This window comes from Macrobrachium rosenbergii, chromosome 19 (genome assembly GCF_040412425.1).
Source record: "Macrobrachium rosenbergii isolate ZJJX-2024 chromosome 19, ASM4041242v1, whole genome shotgun sequence".
Lineage (NCBI taxonomy): Eukaryota > Metazoa > Arthropoda > Malacostraca > Decapoda > Palaemonidae > Macrobrachium > Macrobrachium rosenbergii.
Genome location: NC_089759.1, coordinates 34838497 through 34854095, shown reverse-complemented (window position 1 = coordinate 34854095; position 15599 = coordinate 34838497). Strand labels below are relative to the sequence as shown.

Genomic DNA, 15599 nt, shown 5'->3' with positions numbered 1-15599 from the left:
TACATTTTATTAAATAAGTTGGTTTTTTATCTGGCATTAGTGTGACATAAAACCCCAATGGCAAGGTATTGTATCAGAGATATTTTATTTCCACTGGTGTAACTACCTTTCTGCAATACATTCTGCGAACATAAGGTACTGGCTGTTAAAAATTATAGAAATTGGAAAAATAAACCTAAAATTATGAAATTATTTTCATTGTTTCTATGTCTCAACTGCCATGGTAGTTGGCAGTTAGTAAAGCCCAGCGACTGGAGTACACAAAAACCCCAACTTTGGCCCTTTATAACTCTGGATGAACCACCGCTGATAAGAAAATTATGCAAGAACACCTGATTACAGTACCACCCAACACTGACCCAGCCACAGTTTTTGTTAAACATTACTCTAGTCTCCGCAACAGCAACAGCAATAATTGGAATGAGTTCGCCCATATTATTCTCAGCAACAAAGGAGAAGAAAGAAGAAAAAACAAAAAACAAAAAAAAAGTTAACCACAAAGAAGCTTTGTGTTTATATGATCGCACGCTTCTGAGTGGATACATTTGCTATATGTCTTCAAATTGTATTGCCTGAAGAAGTTCAACCATACCACTGAGCTAATTTCTTTAGCTCTCACAAGGCTAGCCCAAAGGACTCATCTTTATTAATGATAAAGTTTAGATGCCACTCCAAAGCGTGTATATATTGTGCCAACTAGTTATGGGGGATTTCTCACCACATCCTCAAAAATGGGAGAATATGATGAATATTTTGTTTACTATAAGAAATTACAATGACTTTCATTGAAAAATACCAATACTAATGGCATCTTTTCCTCAGGATAATAGACAACACAGTAACAGCCCAACATGGCAGATATCTATGTCTGAAGATCTATACTAAGGCCTTGCACTATATTAATTTCATTCATGTACTGTACAACAATTTGTCTAGGAAGAGGAAGGCACTGGAATCTTAAAATATCTTTTCTAACTGAAAGACACAAAAACTGAAAGGATTGCACAATGAGCTTCTCGACTTAAAACTGCTGTGCTGTATATGATAACCTTTACTCCTGTTATAAATATTAAAGCCATATCCCAGTAAATACAAATTTCCCTTCCTAACGTGTTTGATCTCTTTAAAGCTCTACTGTTCTGAGCAAAATAAATATTCCTGATCACAATACCATGAGCATCATATGACCAATCTACATTATACACAGCTACAGAACATAAACTTCAGATGATATAACATGATATTCTAAGAACTTTCAAAGGTTACATTTTTCCTGGTTCCACTTGCATATAACTGCAACGATAAATATTTTCTGCAGAAACTGAGAACTTTACAACACGAATTGTAAATTACACCTGATGAAAACTTTATATCATTATAAAACTTAAGTCTGTCTTTTTATATTAATGTCTTTCATACTCAGTTTACCTGAAATGTTACCCTAAACCTAAGGAGAATACAAAGTCTACCATTTTACATGAACTGTCTATGATAGAAAACACAAGTGACGTAAGTGATCATATTTACAAAACACTGCTCTGCACTTTAGGTTATAAAAGATCAGCAAACACCATATTTAGTTTTCCCACTGAAAGAGATTAATATATAACTTGATGCCAGACCTATTATTCTTAGAGTCAAGGTGTGCTACTTCATGAAAAGAGTTGGCTGGTGCAAATGTTCATCATTATCATATGAGCTATTAGGTCAAATTCACCTGTGACAGGGTTCAACAGGAAATGAGTTCTCTCCCGTCTTGCTCACTTTCTGCCCTAATTCTCTTTTAGTTCGGGTCTTCCTCTTTGACCTTCATGATCTTCAGGCTTTCCTACTGGTCACTGTCCTGCCAACCCCACATCTATATTTCTGATTAATTGCTCCTATTCGGTTACTATCATAAGCGAATAGGGAGTGGTTTCTTGCAAAGATAATTTATTAAATTCCTTCAAAATTAACATTCATATACTCTGTATTTAGTTATAACACAGATGCTCAGGCTAAAATCTAACAAAAAAATCTACCCTGATAACACATTTAGGAGATATTAAACTTGAAATGCAAATGTAATTCTTTCAGTCAGTAAAGCAGTTCCATATGTAAATACTACTGAACACTCATCCAAAGAAAAGTCAACTTTACCATATCGAAAAATTTAGTATGTACAAAAGTGCAATATATGCAACATATTTCACTACGCAATAAAATTCAGAATTCTGTGCAAGAGCCACAACCCTTGACTTGCTCGTCATTCACCTAATATTCTACCTTATTAACAATGTACACAGATGTAATTGCCAGTATATCTCAAAAGTCTTCAAAATCATCCAATGATATAGACAGCAAACATGAATCACTCTCATCTGAAAATATAAAAAAAATCTTTCAAATCCAGTACAGACAATACTTGAAATGCAATACTGTACTTGATGTGCTACATTAAAAAAATCAGATGCATTAATTCAAAAACAATACGAAAAATTGTAGGTGCAAGAGTAAGAATACTGTAATTAATAGTAAAATGAATTTGGCAAAGTATTCAGTTATGTTATCATACAGTACCACTTTTCAAGGCAATAACACAGGTTAATGTCAGCAATAAATAAAATAAGGCAATAACACAGATTAATGTCAACAATAAATGATAAAAATACATCTCAATTTCACCCAAATAAACTCAACTCGGGAAAAGAAGCCTTTCTATACACATACACATACTATACCAATTTTCAAATTAAAATGGGTAATTTCTAAAGTACACTTACCTAAAATTCATATACGTACATAGCTATAAGTTTTCAAGCCACAGCTTATTCAGCAGCTGAGAAAGTGAAAATGAAATAGAGAGGTTGTGAGTGGTTCACCAGCCTGTCTCAAATTCCATTTTCCCTCCCTCCCTGGATGGGTACTATGAAAGTAAGAATAGAAATAACCAATTTCAATGTGAAAATTGGTATTAAAGGCAGTTCCTGGTTATTTGCAGGGGTTCCATTCCAATGGCGTGACGGTAAGCAAAATTCGCCCATAACCGAAATCAGTGATTTTCAGCGCTTATTGGCACTGATAACTGGGTACCTGCGCCTGACAAGTGGAAATTGGCAATTTTCTGCGAAAAAAATCACTGATTTCCAGCACCAAAAATCGCCGATTTTCGCTGCTAGACAAGCCCCGTAAAACCAGATGTTGTTGTCTAGAGAGGTCCCGGAGCAGGAAAATCATCTAGGCCAACAAAAAGTCCAGTTAAGTGTACCACTGTTGTTGGTGAAGTTTATTGTTACTCCTCTTTCGGTTTGGAGAAGAGATTTCCATGAAAGGCTTTAAAAACCTCTAGCTCATAGGAAACAGCTGAAAGTCTCCAGGAGGTTAACAGAAGCATGAGGGGGTTTTGATGAAACCTTAAGAAGTGTGGTTATTCAGTATACTGCATCTGGTCAGAAAGTGATCTGAAAGATAAGAGATCAAGGATGGTCTCCTACCATAGAGACATCAGGTTCAGAAATCATTTTCTCTGTGGCCACCAAGGAGCTATGAGAGTTAGTCTTGCATTCCAGGAGTCCAAAAATTCATTCAGAACTTGACTCAAAAGAGGGTAGGGAGGTAACTCATAAAAGTCTAGATTGGATCTGGCGGATAGTTGTGCATCCACTGCCCAAGCTTGAGTATCCAGGTAGGTAGAACAATAGATCAGCTGGCTCACGACAACACATCTATGAGGCACTTGCATTCTTTTATCCACAAATCTTGGAATTTTGCAGCACGTGCTCACACAATGAAGCAAAGAAGCATGGTGCAATTACTTTAAAAAACATTCATGTAAAGAACCACTTTATACTTTCAATTAACAATGATTTCCAATTCTGTAGTAAGCATACGAGTAACTGCACTTCTTTCAACTACAAATCTTAGAATTTCAGAACATGTGCTCACACAGTCAAACAACCACTTTAATCAAATTCATATAAAGAACTGCATTTACACATCTCATTAACAATGATTTACAAAAGTGTGATTGTCTATTCTGAAGTACAGGTACAGTTCATATAAGCATGAAATTACACCTTACTGTATTTCACCAAACATCTCAGAATTTCTGAGTAAGTGATTGCCAGATGAACACAGAGTGACTCTTTCATCACTTTTAAAAGTGTATAAAACTTTTAAGCTTAAAGAGATGTATGTAGTAGTGAAGGTCATACACATGTGGAACTTGAGTTCTAAACTGTTCAACTGGTTCTAAGCCCAGGTCTACATGCATCTGTATGATTTTTTACCAATGATTTAGCCAAGTCTTTGTCAAGTACATGTCAATACCTTACCTGCTGCATATTTTGTGATATTTTCTTTCTAATTATGTATTATTTATATAAACAAAATTAGTCAACAGTGTACATATTTCAATGAAAATGACCCAGTTTAACTGTAAAGATCAAACTTGCTCAAAGCCAACAATATTACATGGGAAAAAGGAAAAGAAAACTTACCTAATATACCGGCGCAACCCGTGGACATCCGACTCTGGAAAACTGACAGTGCCTCTGACAAACCTTTATTTGACCCAATGCTCATCCTTCCTAAACTAATCAGTGACTGTCTACGTGATGAAATTGACTCTGAAAGTAAAATAAAACAAAAGTGTAGGAGTCAATTTGATTATACACTATGCCATTTTTGCAAGAGGGGTCAAATCAATAAAAGAAAGAAAGTTAGTCCCAGTTCAGAAGACCATTGTATCTAAAATTACACTAATCAAAAGTGATCTCTCGATTATCTGGATTAATAGAGCCAAGGCTCTGTCAGATAAGTGCAATACCCTTACCCGCTCTACCTTGTCAATACCACATAAGCACGAACACTCAATATGCTTATGAACAACAACCATCACTCTTTAAACTGAAAACTTGATGCAAAAAGCAATTAGCTAGGTTATTTAACCATATCTGTAACAAAATATACTGTTCAAATACAATTAAAAAAATAGGGAACCCCTGTGTTTTTTCTCATATGCAACATAAAACACCGTAGGTCACACGCTAGATATATCACTTTCCTCTTCACTTTGCCCGTACACATTATATGACGCAATCTTCTAAGCCAACAAACAAATTAAGAAATTAATATATATACATCTAAATTAACTTTGATTAAGTGCAATTAAAAACACAAATTACCTGCAACAGACTATTTTCAAAATGCATAGCTCCTACTTCTTTGGTGTCTTGTACCTTGATTCAACGAAGAAAACCACGTCATTCTAAAACACTATAATGTAAGTACAAGAAAAGAAAGAACGAAAGAAACCAACAAACCTCTTCGAATTTCATCTTGAACATCTTCATTTGTTAACAAGGATGAACACACTTCTCCTGCTAATATGGACTCAGTTAATGTGTCAAATATTGAATTTCTAGGCAGGTATGATGATTGTTGGCCAGGAGTCTGTAACAATGTCCTTTCAAATTCTTCAGATTCCATGAACTTCTCATTGTCTTCAGTTAATAAAGTAATCTGTAAAATAGAAAAAAAATCAGTACAGTGCTAAAACAAGGAATTGGGGTTTCATGCAGAAGAATAAGTAATAAGGTAACTTCCTTTATTTTTCAATCACATCATCAGGTAGAGTAGAGAATATCCCAGTCAAATACGATATCCCTTGAGCTCTACAACCATTAACTTAGCCTGCATATGCACAGAACTGTGTACAATTTGGAGGTCCTCGGATGTAAGGTGAAGAGTATATTCAGTGGCACAACTTTCACCCATGTGAACACAGTTCTAGTAGCATAAGAGTTTCAGTGCAGATATTTACATTACAGTACTGTAGAGTATATTGGAAAATCACTGGTACAGTACTATTATTTTAGCTACTGTTATTAAATTAAGGAGAAGTAAATGCTGTGTTTCTTCAATCAGTCTAGGGTTAGCTGCTAATTAGGCTAGTACAATAATAATAACAAATAAAAGAAATTGGTATGTAAGATTGGGGACATTTTTCACTTTGTTATATGTATATTTAAAGCTTACTGGAAAAACTGTTACAAAAATATAAACTTTTTATTTTATGACCTATGATAAGTTTTCTTAATAGAAAATTCCTTAAGCATACAACAAAATAAAAAAAATGTTATTTTCATGATAAAACTAAGTTTCATATACAGTATACTTACCAAGTACAGTAATTACATAGCTATAGCTTTCACTTGTGTGGCAGCCTAAATTTAAAAAACCGCGGTAGCGCTTCTATTGTTTTTGTGTAGGTGACTAGCTCCGCCCACTATCAAGGAACAATAGGAACACCAAAGCAGAAGAGTTCAATTTGTTTGTGCCCTTATGTCCACGAGAGGGGAGGAGAGAGAGCTCCAATCTGTAATTACTTGGTAAGTATATATGATAATGACATTTTTACGATAAAATAAAGTTATATATATATATATATATATATATATATATATATATATATATATATATATATATATATATATATATATATATATATATATTTACCAAGCAATCACATAGCTACTAGCTTTCTACACAGCAGTCTAACGAAATATGATATTTTAATGATAAAATAAAGTTTGTTCATACTTACCTGGCAGATATATATATAGCTGTATTCTCCGAAGGTCCGACAGAATTTCAAATTTCATGGGCACACGCAGTGGCCGGTCAGGTGGTTAGTACCCATTCCCGCCGCTGGGAGGCGGGTATCAGGAACCATTCCCATTTTCTATTCAGATTTTCTAACGCCACTGTCTCCTGAGGGGAGGAGGAGGGCAATATAAATATATATATCTGCCAGGTAAGTATGAACAAACTTTATTTTATCATTAAAATATCATTTTGTTCATGAGACTTACCTGCCAGATATATATATAGCTGAATACCACCTTTGGAGGGGGTAGAGACAGCCAAGAAATAGGAAAAAACCAATTATTGGTAAAATTATTTTGGTTCCTTATCTGATAGCGTAGCTGACTGAGTGGTTACTGTCACTCTAGTCTGCTTCTGCTTTACTAGAGACCCCAGCGAGGTAGTGACCTATATAGCTGGCGACTTCTAGATGATCTGTCAACGGGGCGTGACCACAATGTGACTAGATCATAGCCCATACAAAGAGGACAAAAGAGCATTACTAACCACCTAACCAACACCTAAAGCGTTAGTTTGCAAAGGATTGTGAAGACTGCCTCCAGTAGTCGACCCAACAACCACAAAAACACAATTAAAAAGGATAGGATCAGAGTTACCCCTTGTCCCCAAGGTTGCTGAAGCAGCAATGTATGGTCCCAGCGAAAAGCAATTTCGTATGCTACCTAAACATCTTGCCAAGAGTGTGAGGCAAACACCGAATTGACTTCGCCAAAATGTGGCACTAAAAATGTCACTGAGTACCATATTTTTCTTGAACGCCATGGAGGTAGCAACTGCCCTCACCTCGTGAGCGTTAACTCTCAACAACTTGAAGTTGAGTCGTCACAACTAGAGTGTGCGTCCTTAATGACGTCCCTAATGAAGAATGCCAGTGCATTCTTCGACATAGGTTTAACTGGTTGCCTCACAGAACACCATAAAACATCCAATGGACCACGAGTGTCCTGTGTTCTTTTAAGGTAGTACTTGAGAGCTCTAACTGGACATAGAACTCCCTCAGGTTCCTGTCCAATAAGGTCTGCTAAACCTTTAATTTCAAAGTGTCTAGGCCAAGGGTTAGAAGACCTATCATTCTTAGCCAAGAACTTAGGGCTTAAAGAATAGACAGCATTGTGTTCCTTGAAGCCCACATGACGGCCTCGAACTTCTCTCACTCTCTTCGCCGCAGGAATGCCGTTTCGAGTAACATCCTTAAGAGATGCAGAGTGGAGAGGCTCAAAGGACTAAACATCAAAAACTTGAGCATTACGTCCAAGTTCCAAGCAGGGGAAATCAGCTGAGGAACCTTGGACGTCTTGAAAGAGCTCGCAAGATCGTGGAGGTCCTTATTGTCAGACAAAGCTAATCCTCTGTGTCTGAATACAATCGAAAGCATGCTCCGATAACACTTGATAGTCGGAACTGCTATATCGAGTATTTCTCTTAAGTAAAGGAGAAAATCCGCAACCTGGCTCACAGTGATAGAGGAAGAGGAAAATCCCTTCTTTCTACACCAACCTTTGAAGGTTGCTCACTTCGCTAGATATATCCTTTAGATGAAGAACTTCTGGCTCTAGCGATGGCCCGTGCCACCTGGCCAGAAAAACCCTTTCGCTCTGACCAAGTTTCGATAGTCTGAAAGCAGTCAGGTTCAGAGCGGGAGATTCAAAGATATCTCCTGAAGTGGGTTTGTATGAGCAGGTCTGCTCTCATAGGAAGGGTCCTCGGAACGCCTACCAACCAGAAGAGAAACTCCGAGAACCAGTGGTTCAAGGCCAAAACATGGGGATGAGAGTCATCCTCGCCCCTTGTGAGGCCGCGAACTTGCGTATGACTTCTCCCAGAATTTAGAACGGGGAAAAGGCGTAAACATCTATTCCCGTTCAATCCCAGGAAGAGCAACTATCGCAACTGCCCCAGGGTCGAGTACAGATGAGCTTTACAGAGGGAGCCTCGCTGTTCTTGAGGTCGTGAAAAATATCCACAAGATGGCGACCCCAAAATTTCCAAAAATCTTGGCAAACCTCCTGAAGAAGGGTCCATTCCTTCGGCAGGAGTTGATGGCGCCAACAGAGCAGGTCTGCTCAACATTTTCGACCTCTGCCACAAAACTTGTGAGAATCGAAATGTTGCGAGCATAGGCTCAAAGAATAATCTCTCTTGCAAGGCTGAACAGGGAACAAGTATTGTCCGAGTTTGCTAGAACTACACGATTGCAAACTTGGACCTCGAAGAATTGGCGAGCTAAAAGATAGCCGCCAAATCTTTGAAGTCGATGTGCCAGGACACCTGTTCCTCTCTCCAGGTTCCTAACACTTTCTCTCCCTCTAGTGTTGCCCCCAACCTGTTGACGACCCGTCGGAAAAACAACACTAGGTTGGGGTTCAGAAGCTTGAGGGAGATCCCTTTCTGCAATTCCGTTGGATCGAGCCACCACCACAGATCCTCTTTATATAAGGAAGAATTCTCAATTCCTCTTTCAAGTCTTCCTTGCTTTGTCAGTTCTCCAACAAAAAGAACTGAAGAGGCCTGAGATGCAGACTCCCAGAAAACAAACTTCTCCAGCGAGGAAATGGTCCCCAGCAGACTCATTCCTTCCTTCACCTAGCATGTTTCCTTTTCCAAGAAGGCCGAAACTTTTTCGTACATAGAAGTTGCCGTTCTTGCGATGGAGACGCTATAAAAGCCGCTGAAAAGATCTGAATTCCCAGACACAATGGACAGTGAGGGGATCAGCTGCGACTTCTCCACAGACCAGAAGTCCCAGGGACTTCACGAGTTGCAGAGTCAACTGAAGGTCCTCCAGATACCTTCGCCGACGACGCCGAATCAACCAGTCGTCCAAGTAGAGTGAGATCCTGACGTGCGACAGATGCAACTGCATCGCAACGTTTTTCATGAGACGGTAAACACCCTCGAGCAAAATGTGACGCCAACAGCATCTGGTGTTCCCAGGCGGTCAACCATCCAAGTACTGACCAGACCCAACGTTGCTTAACTTCGCTGATCGGACGAAAGCGGTGTTTTCAACGTGGTATGGCCGTTAATGCAGAGTCCAAAGCAGAGAGCCCTGAACTGGTACGCCTAGTCCCCAAGACAACCTGAGATACTTCACCGAACGTGGATGAATTGGGGCGTGAAGATAAGTATCTTGGAGATCCAAAGATACCATCCAATCCCCGGGATGAAGGGCTCCTAGTATTGACTGCGAGGTCTCCATCTTGAACTTTTCCTTCCGGACCAAGTTGTTCGACCTGTTGACGCCCAAGACGGGTCTCCAGCCTACTGAAAGTTTCGGGACTAGAAACAATCTGTAGTAAAATCCCGGGAACACCGAGTCCAATATCTGTTCCACTGCTCTCCGCTCAACATCTGTTCGAGCAGGTCAAACAATTTTCTGTTTGACAGGAAGGCAGTTGGGAAACAAAAAAAAAGAGGAGACAGGAAGGGAATCAAGTAACCTCTCTCTAACAGTAGGAGGGACCAAACGTCTGCCCTCACTCTTTCCAGGCTTGTGCAAAATGAAGCCTGGTTGCAAAGGGAGTCTGGAGATGAAGGGAGTCACTTGCTACCTCTCTTGGAAGTGACATTCCTTCGGGAAAAAAACTCTTTCTCGTGGTGCGGGTCTCGTGTTGCTTCCCATGGAAGCCCCTTTGTTATGCAAACATTTAGCTTTCGTTTACTTTTTGTATCTGAGATCGGTGCAAGCGTTATGAAGGAGATGCAGTTTGAATGTCGATAACTTTAGTTTTGAGAAGAACGATATTTTTTGCTTCTCTGTGTATTTATTTGCTTGCCGTTACACAGTTTGATGTTTTATGACATAATGAAAAGCCAAAAAATAGACCTGCAAAGTAATATAACTTCGCTAAATGAAGCTAAATGAAGCGAGTGTCAAAACACGGCTGAGGTTGGCCAGCGCGACGTTTTACTTAGTCAAGCTCTGAGCTGCTACTGACTGACTGCTCTGCGGCATTCCTGTCTTTCGCTGATGCGTACTATGTCCACAGGGTTGCCATAGATCGCATTAGATATTATTTCATAGCTAAAAGGAAATTACCACCGATATACTGACAATATCATTACATTATATGAAAAATGTAATTTGACTATGATAGGTTACTGTTTTGTTTATAACTTCTAACTGTGGCGAACTTTTAAATAAAACTTTCTGAGAAGATAGTCAGGATATGTACCAGAGTCTGATAATCAGAGGAAGAAGAAGACGAAAGAAGTTTCTCTTCATACAAAGGCTGTGACGAAAGAGGATGTTCTTCCGCAGCTGGTGGGTCTTGAGTGAGTGGTGAAAGTAGTTCCGATTCGCGACACGTAAGCGGAACTCCCGCGAACGAAGAAGTCGCAACTAGAGTACGATAGTAAACATAAAAAATGTGGAACGCTTCACGATTAGCGTGTCATCCTTGCGCAAGAGCCATGCTAATCTTCTCTGTATCGTTCCAATTAGTATATGTACTGCCGAAGCAAGTACTGGCTAAATTAAGAAGGACATCAAATGTTGAAGCGGGTAGTTGTGCGACATGATGAACAACTGGAGCGGTGTCAACACAAGACTTGAAGCTATACGGGCGAAGCGAGCGCGGAGCGTCATGGCGTGACGCGCGAGAGGCTCCGTGGCAAGTACTAGAAGAGAGTCACAGCGTGGCGCGCGCGGCGCGGCATGGCTAGGCGCGCCGAGCGCCAAGGTGAGGAGCGCGTGAAGCGTGAGAAGCGCACGAAGAGCAAGACGCGCGCTCCTGGCGCGAGACAAGAGAAAAGGCCAACACCTCAACTCGGGGAAGACGAATAGGAAGCCACTAAACACTCTCTCTAGAAGACAGACGCTCTGTATCGTTCCCGAAGCGGGAGACGAAGGTGAAAGTCTGTACCTCTTAACAGGCAGATTCGAATCTTGAAAGGTTCATGAGAGCATCCAGCTGTTGTTGCAAACCCAACAAAATCTTACGCGTTGGAGAAGCCACTCTCTCGGGAGAAGGGCTGAACCTGAGAGAAGGAAGGGGGCGAGAGACGTATACTTCCTTCCACAGGGGAAGAAGCTCTAGCCCTTGCCTTAGCGCGACAGGGGGGTCGAGTAGAGTGATCATTCGAAAAACACTTTATTCTCTTCTGCAGAGGAATATCCACGCAACTTTCGGGAAGAGTACAAACGTCTAGAGGAAGAGGACGTGAAGCGCCCTCTCCCTCTAAGCTTCTCTTAAGAGGGCGAGAGTCCAACCGAGAGCTCCAACCCCGTGGCGGGAGGACGTGTCGGAGGACGAGAAGCAATCCTTCAGGATGCGTGCCTGAGCACGATCCCTGGCAGCCTGGGTAGCGCCATCAGGACCTGCCGAAGGGACGCCAGATCGGTGGGAAGCCCCGTAACCCTCATGCGGCTTTCGACATGCCCCCTCCCTGGTCCTGGGAGTTCGACAGAGGTCCAGGCCTAGAGGCATTATAGGGCCGATCTGACGCCCCTCCACAACACTAGGGGCACTAGCACTAACACTATGCGTTTGAATTGCATTCACTTTAGTTTCAAGAGCACGCATTGACTCCACACGAGAGCCAGGGAATTACCTTCTGCAGCAACAAACTACAGGGTTAGTAATAAATTACTACAGGGTTACTAGTAGGAGAAAACCTGACTGTCCAACTAAGGATGCACTCTAGGAGGAAGATTTCCTCAGCCTATCACGCTCCAATTTAAGCATATAGGCTTCATATTTCTTCCACTCACCCTCAGACAATCCCACACATTCATTACCGATTATCATAGAGCATTGAACACCCTTCATATCATACATAAAGAGTGAGGAACTATCAAAGTCTTCGATAGCCTCACCTTACATTCACCCAAGCTACAGACTCGATAGCTAGAGGTAAGACATCTTAATTATAAGAAAAGTCAAAAGCAAAATCAAAAACGGTCCACAAAGAGCGTATGCCAAGTCACAGATCCAGTCGAATACCAAAAAACAACCAAAATACTTAAGTGACAACAATTTCAAAATCCAAAAGGCGGAGGAACTGACAACAGGTGTTGACAGTCCGGCGACAGAGAAAATCTGAATAGAAAATGGGAATGGTTCCTGATACCCGCCTCCCAGCGGCGGGAATGGGTACTAACCACCTGACCGGCCACTGCGTGTGCCGCGAAATTTGAAATTCTGTCGGACCTTCGGAGAATACAGCTATATATATATCTGGCAGGTAAGTCTCATGAACAAATCAAATTTTCGCGGCGGCGCTGCCACCGCTAGTGTAGGTGACAGGGTCCCAACCTCCCACTTTCGGGACTGATAGGTACTACTCAGCAAAGAGCTTCAATTCGCTTGATGCCTAAATGTCCACTGAGGGGAGGAGGGTGGGCTCTGATTTTGTAATTGCTTGGTAAGTATATATAAAACTTTATTTTATCATAAAAATATTTTTATATAAGTGACTTACCAAGCAATTATATAGCTGATTCCACATTGCGAGGAGGTGGGAATCATGGAAATCTTCCAATCCAAAACATTAATAAAGATAATGACTTTGAACTACAAAGGTTGCTGGCATTGGGTCAATGCTTGTTGTACCTTATCTGGTAAGAGAGCTGCTTCAGGCAGGTACCGCCTCTGATTGAAGCTCATCTTAATCTATAGAGGGCGTGGCAATATTGGCTAAGTCACCCCTACTTCAGTGGGCACTTTGCAGTCATGGAAGTTCACTGATGGCTGGCAAAGACAAAAAATAGTGCCCTTGCCCTGGGCATAGACCAGAATAAACACAACACTGCCACCTACAACCAGAATTAAGAACCACCACCTCAACCATTAAAAACTGGCGGGTACTCCAGGTACACTGTACCCCCAGGCTTCCCTTAAACTCAACGGCCTTACAATAAGGCAAAGAGACAGTAGAGGGACAGAGAGCCCCTATGCTTCCTTTCCCAACCATGCCAGCCACGAATCCTGAAAGTTGGCGCTGAGCGCCCGGAGTTTGGCGTCGAGCACCCTACTGTTGATGCTGAGCGCCCAAATGTTGACGCCGAATGCTCCACAGTTAGAAGTTGGCGCCAATCAATCGGGTGCAGAAGATCGACGAAGCAGGCGCAAAGTGAGTCGAAAAAGAGGGGCGCTCTGGGCTGAGTGCAAACACTCGAACCTCATGAGCTTTGACCTTAAGGGAAGATAAAACATCTTGAACTTGAGAATGCACTTCAGTAATTGAACTTCTAAGGAAGAAAGAAAGTGCATTCTTTGACAGGGGCGTGAAGGCTCTTCACTGAGTACCAAAGCTTGTCGAAAGGTCCTCTGAGCTTTTCAGTCTTCTGAAGATAGTACTTCAAGGCTCCCACAGGACAAAGAAGTCTCTCTTCCTCCCCTGGCCCAAGGATGTCCGTTACTCTCTTAATAATGAACAAGTGAGGCCATGGCTTGGAAACGTCCTCATTCTTGGCGAGGAAACCAAGAGAGAGAGAGAGAGTATACTGCATTTCCATGTGAAAAGTCTACTCTCATGTTGAAGGCTTGCTGCTCGCTAACACGTCTGGCGATCGCTAATGCCACGGGAAAGAGTCCCCCTCGTGAAATTCTTAAAAGAGGTTGAGCTCAGGTGTTCGAAAGTTGAGCTCGTAAGCCACTTCAGAACAACATCCAAATTCCAAAGAGAAATCCAGGCTTTTCTAATTTGGAGGTTTTAAAGGAACTGATAATGTTGCTGAGGTCATAAAACAATATTCTATACCCCTTGATGGTAGGGGAAGAAAACTTCCTATCGGTCCTCCAGAAAGGTAAAAAGTCAGCTAACTGGCTTATAGAGGTTTCAAAAGATGAGATGTTATTTTGTCGGTACCATCCTCTGAAAACTGACCACTTGGACTGGTAGAGCCTACTAGCACAAGATCTTTCGCACCTAGCTTGCTTCAAAAAGCCTTTTAGCTCTGACAAGGCTCCTGACAGTCTGAAGCCTGTCATCGCCAGTGAGGACAATCCCTGATGGGACCTGAGGAGTGGGGCTGTTTGAACAGTGACTGTCTTTGTGGCAGAAGTCTTGGGAAGTTCATTAACAGACACAGCAGATCTGGAAACCATTCTTTCCTGGGCCAGAACGGAGCGATCAGGGTCACAGATGTTCTGGCGAGAGGAGAACTTGATCGTCTCCCTGATCAATCTGAAAGGTGGGGAGGGATGGACATCCAGGCCTGTCCAGTCCAACAGCATGGCATCCATCGCCCATGCGAAAGAGTCCAGGACTGGGGAGCAACAGGGAGGCAAACGATGATATCGCAATGTTGCGAAGAGGTCCATAGCTAGTTTGTCTCAAAGTTTCCAGAAATCGTCGCATATGAGGGAGTCCCGAGTCCATTCCATCAGCAACACCTGATTGCAGAGATTCAATGTGCCTGCAAGGACGTTCATTTTACCCCACAAGGAGCGAGTAATAATCTTCACCTGGTACTGATCTGCCCAGAGAAGGAGTTCTTTCACAGACTCGTAGAGAGAGGAGTGGGTGCCCACTTGTTTGCATACATACAACAGCAACATGGTGTTGTCCACGTAAACCGCTACTGCTTTGCCAGAAACTAAAGGAGAAAAAACCTGGAGACTCAGCCAAACGGCCCTTGGTTCCTTCATATAGAATAATTTCATAAAGAGGATGAAGAATGCTGACCGTATGCATTAAAAACGCAGCGGAAGCAACTGGTCAACAAGGTGGAGTCAGGACACCTTGTAAGGCAAAAAATACAACTGCCAGGTTTGCCAGGATGGTTTAGAAATTATACAATACTGAAAGGGGAAATGATTAGGTAAAGAAGGTGCTTTCCTGATAATCCACCCAGCAACTTATGCCTTCACATGGTCAATAATCAAATATTACTCAATAATCATTCAAAAGAAAAACTTCAAATGATATTTATCACTGATTAAAATAAGGTGAAAGGAAGTGTGGTCAATAACTTAATCACAAGTCAGTGACATTGGTGATGAACT

The 15599-nt window shown here is 41.4% G+C and overlaps 1 protein-coding gene, 1 non-coding gene and 1 pseudogene across 3 annotated transcripts in view; all 3 read right to left on the bottom strand.

Moving 5' to 3' along the window:
* Positions 1-867: 867 nt before the first annotated feature.
* Positions 868-15599, bottom strand: part of LOC136848813 (uncharacterized) — a 39783-nt gene continuing 25051 nt past the window's right edge. For both annotated transcript variants that reach the window (XM_067121482.1, XM_067121483.1), the window contains exons 16-18: positions 5304-5502; positions 4479-4607; positions 868-2360 (exon numbers count right to left, since the gene is read on the bottom strand). In XM_067121482.1, the coding sequence (XP_066977583.1) occupies positions 2305-2360; positions 4479-4607; positions 5304-5502 (384 nt within the window). In that variant the 3' untranslated portion in view covers positions 868-2304. The remainder of the gene's footprint in view (positions 2361-4478; positions 4608-5303; positions 5503-15599) is intronic.
* Positions 9558-9675, bottom strand: LOC136848872 (5S ribosomal RNA; annotated as a pseudogene).
* LOC136848882 (U6 spliceosomal RNA) lies at positions 11013-11116 on the bottom strand. Its single transcript, XR_010856171.1, has one exon. It is a non-coding gene; the product is annotated as a U6 spliceosomal RNA (small nuclear RNA).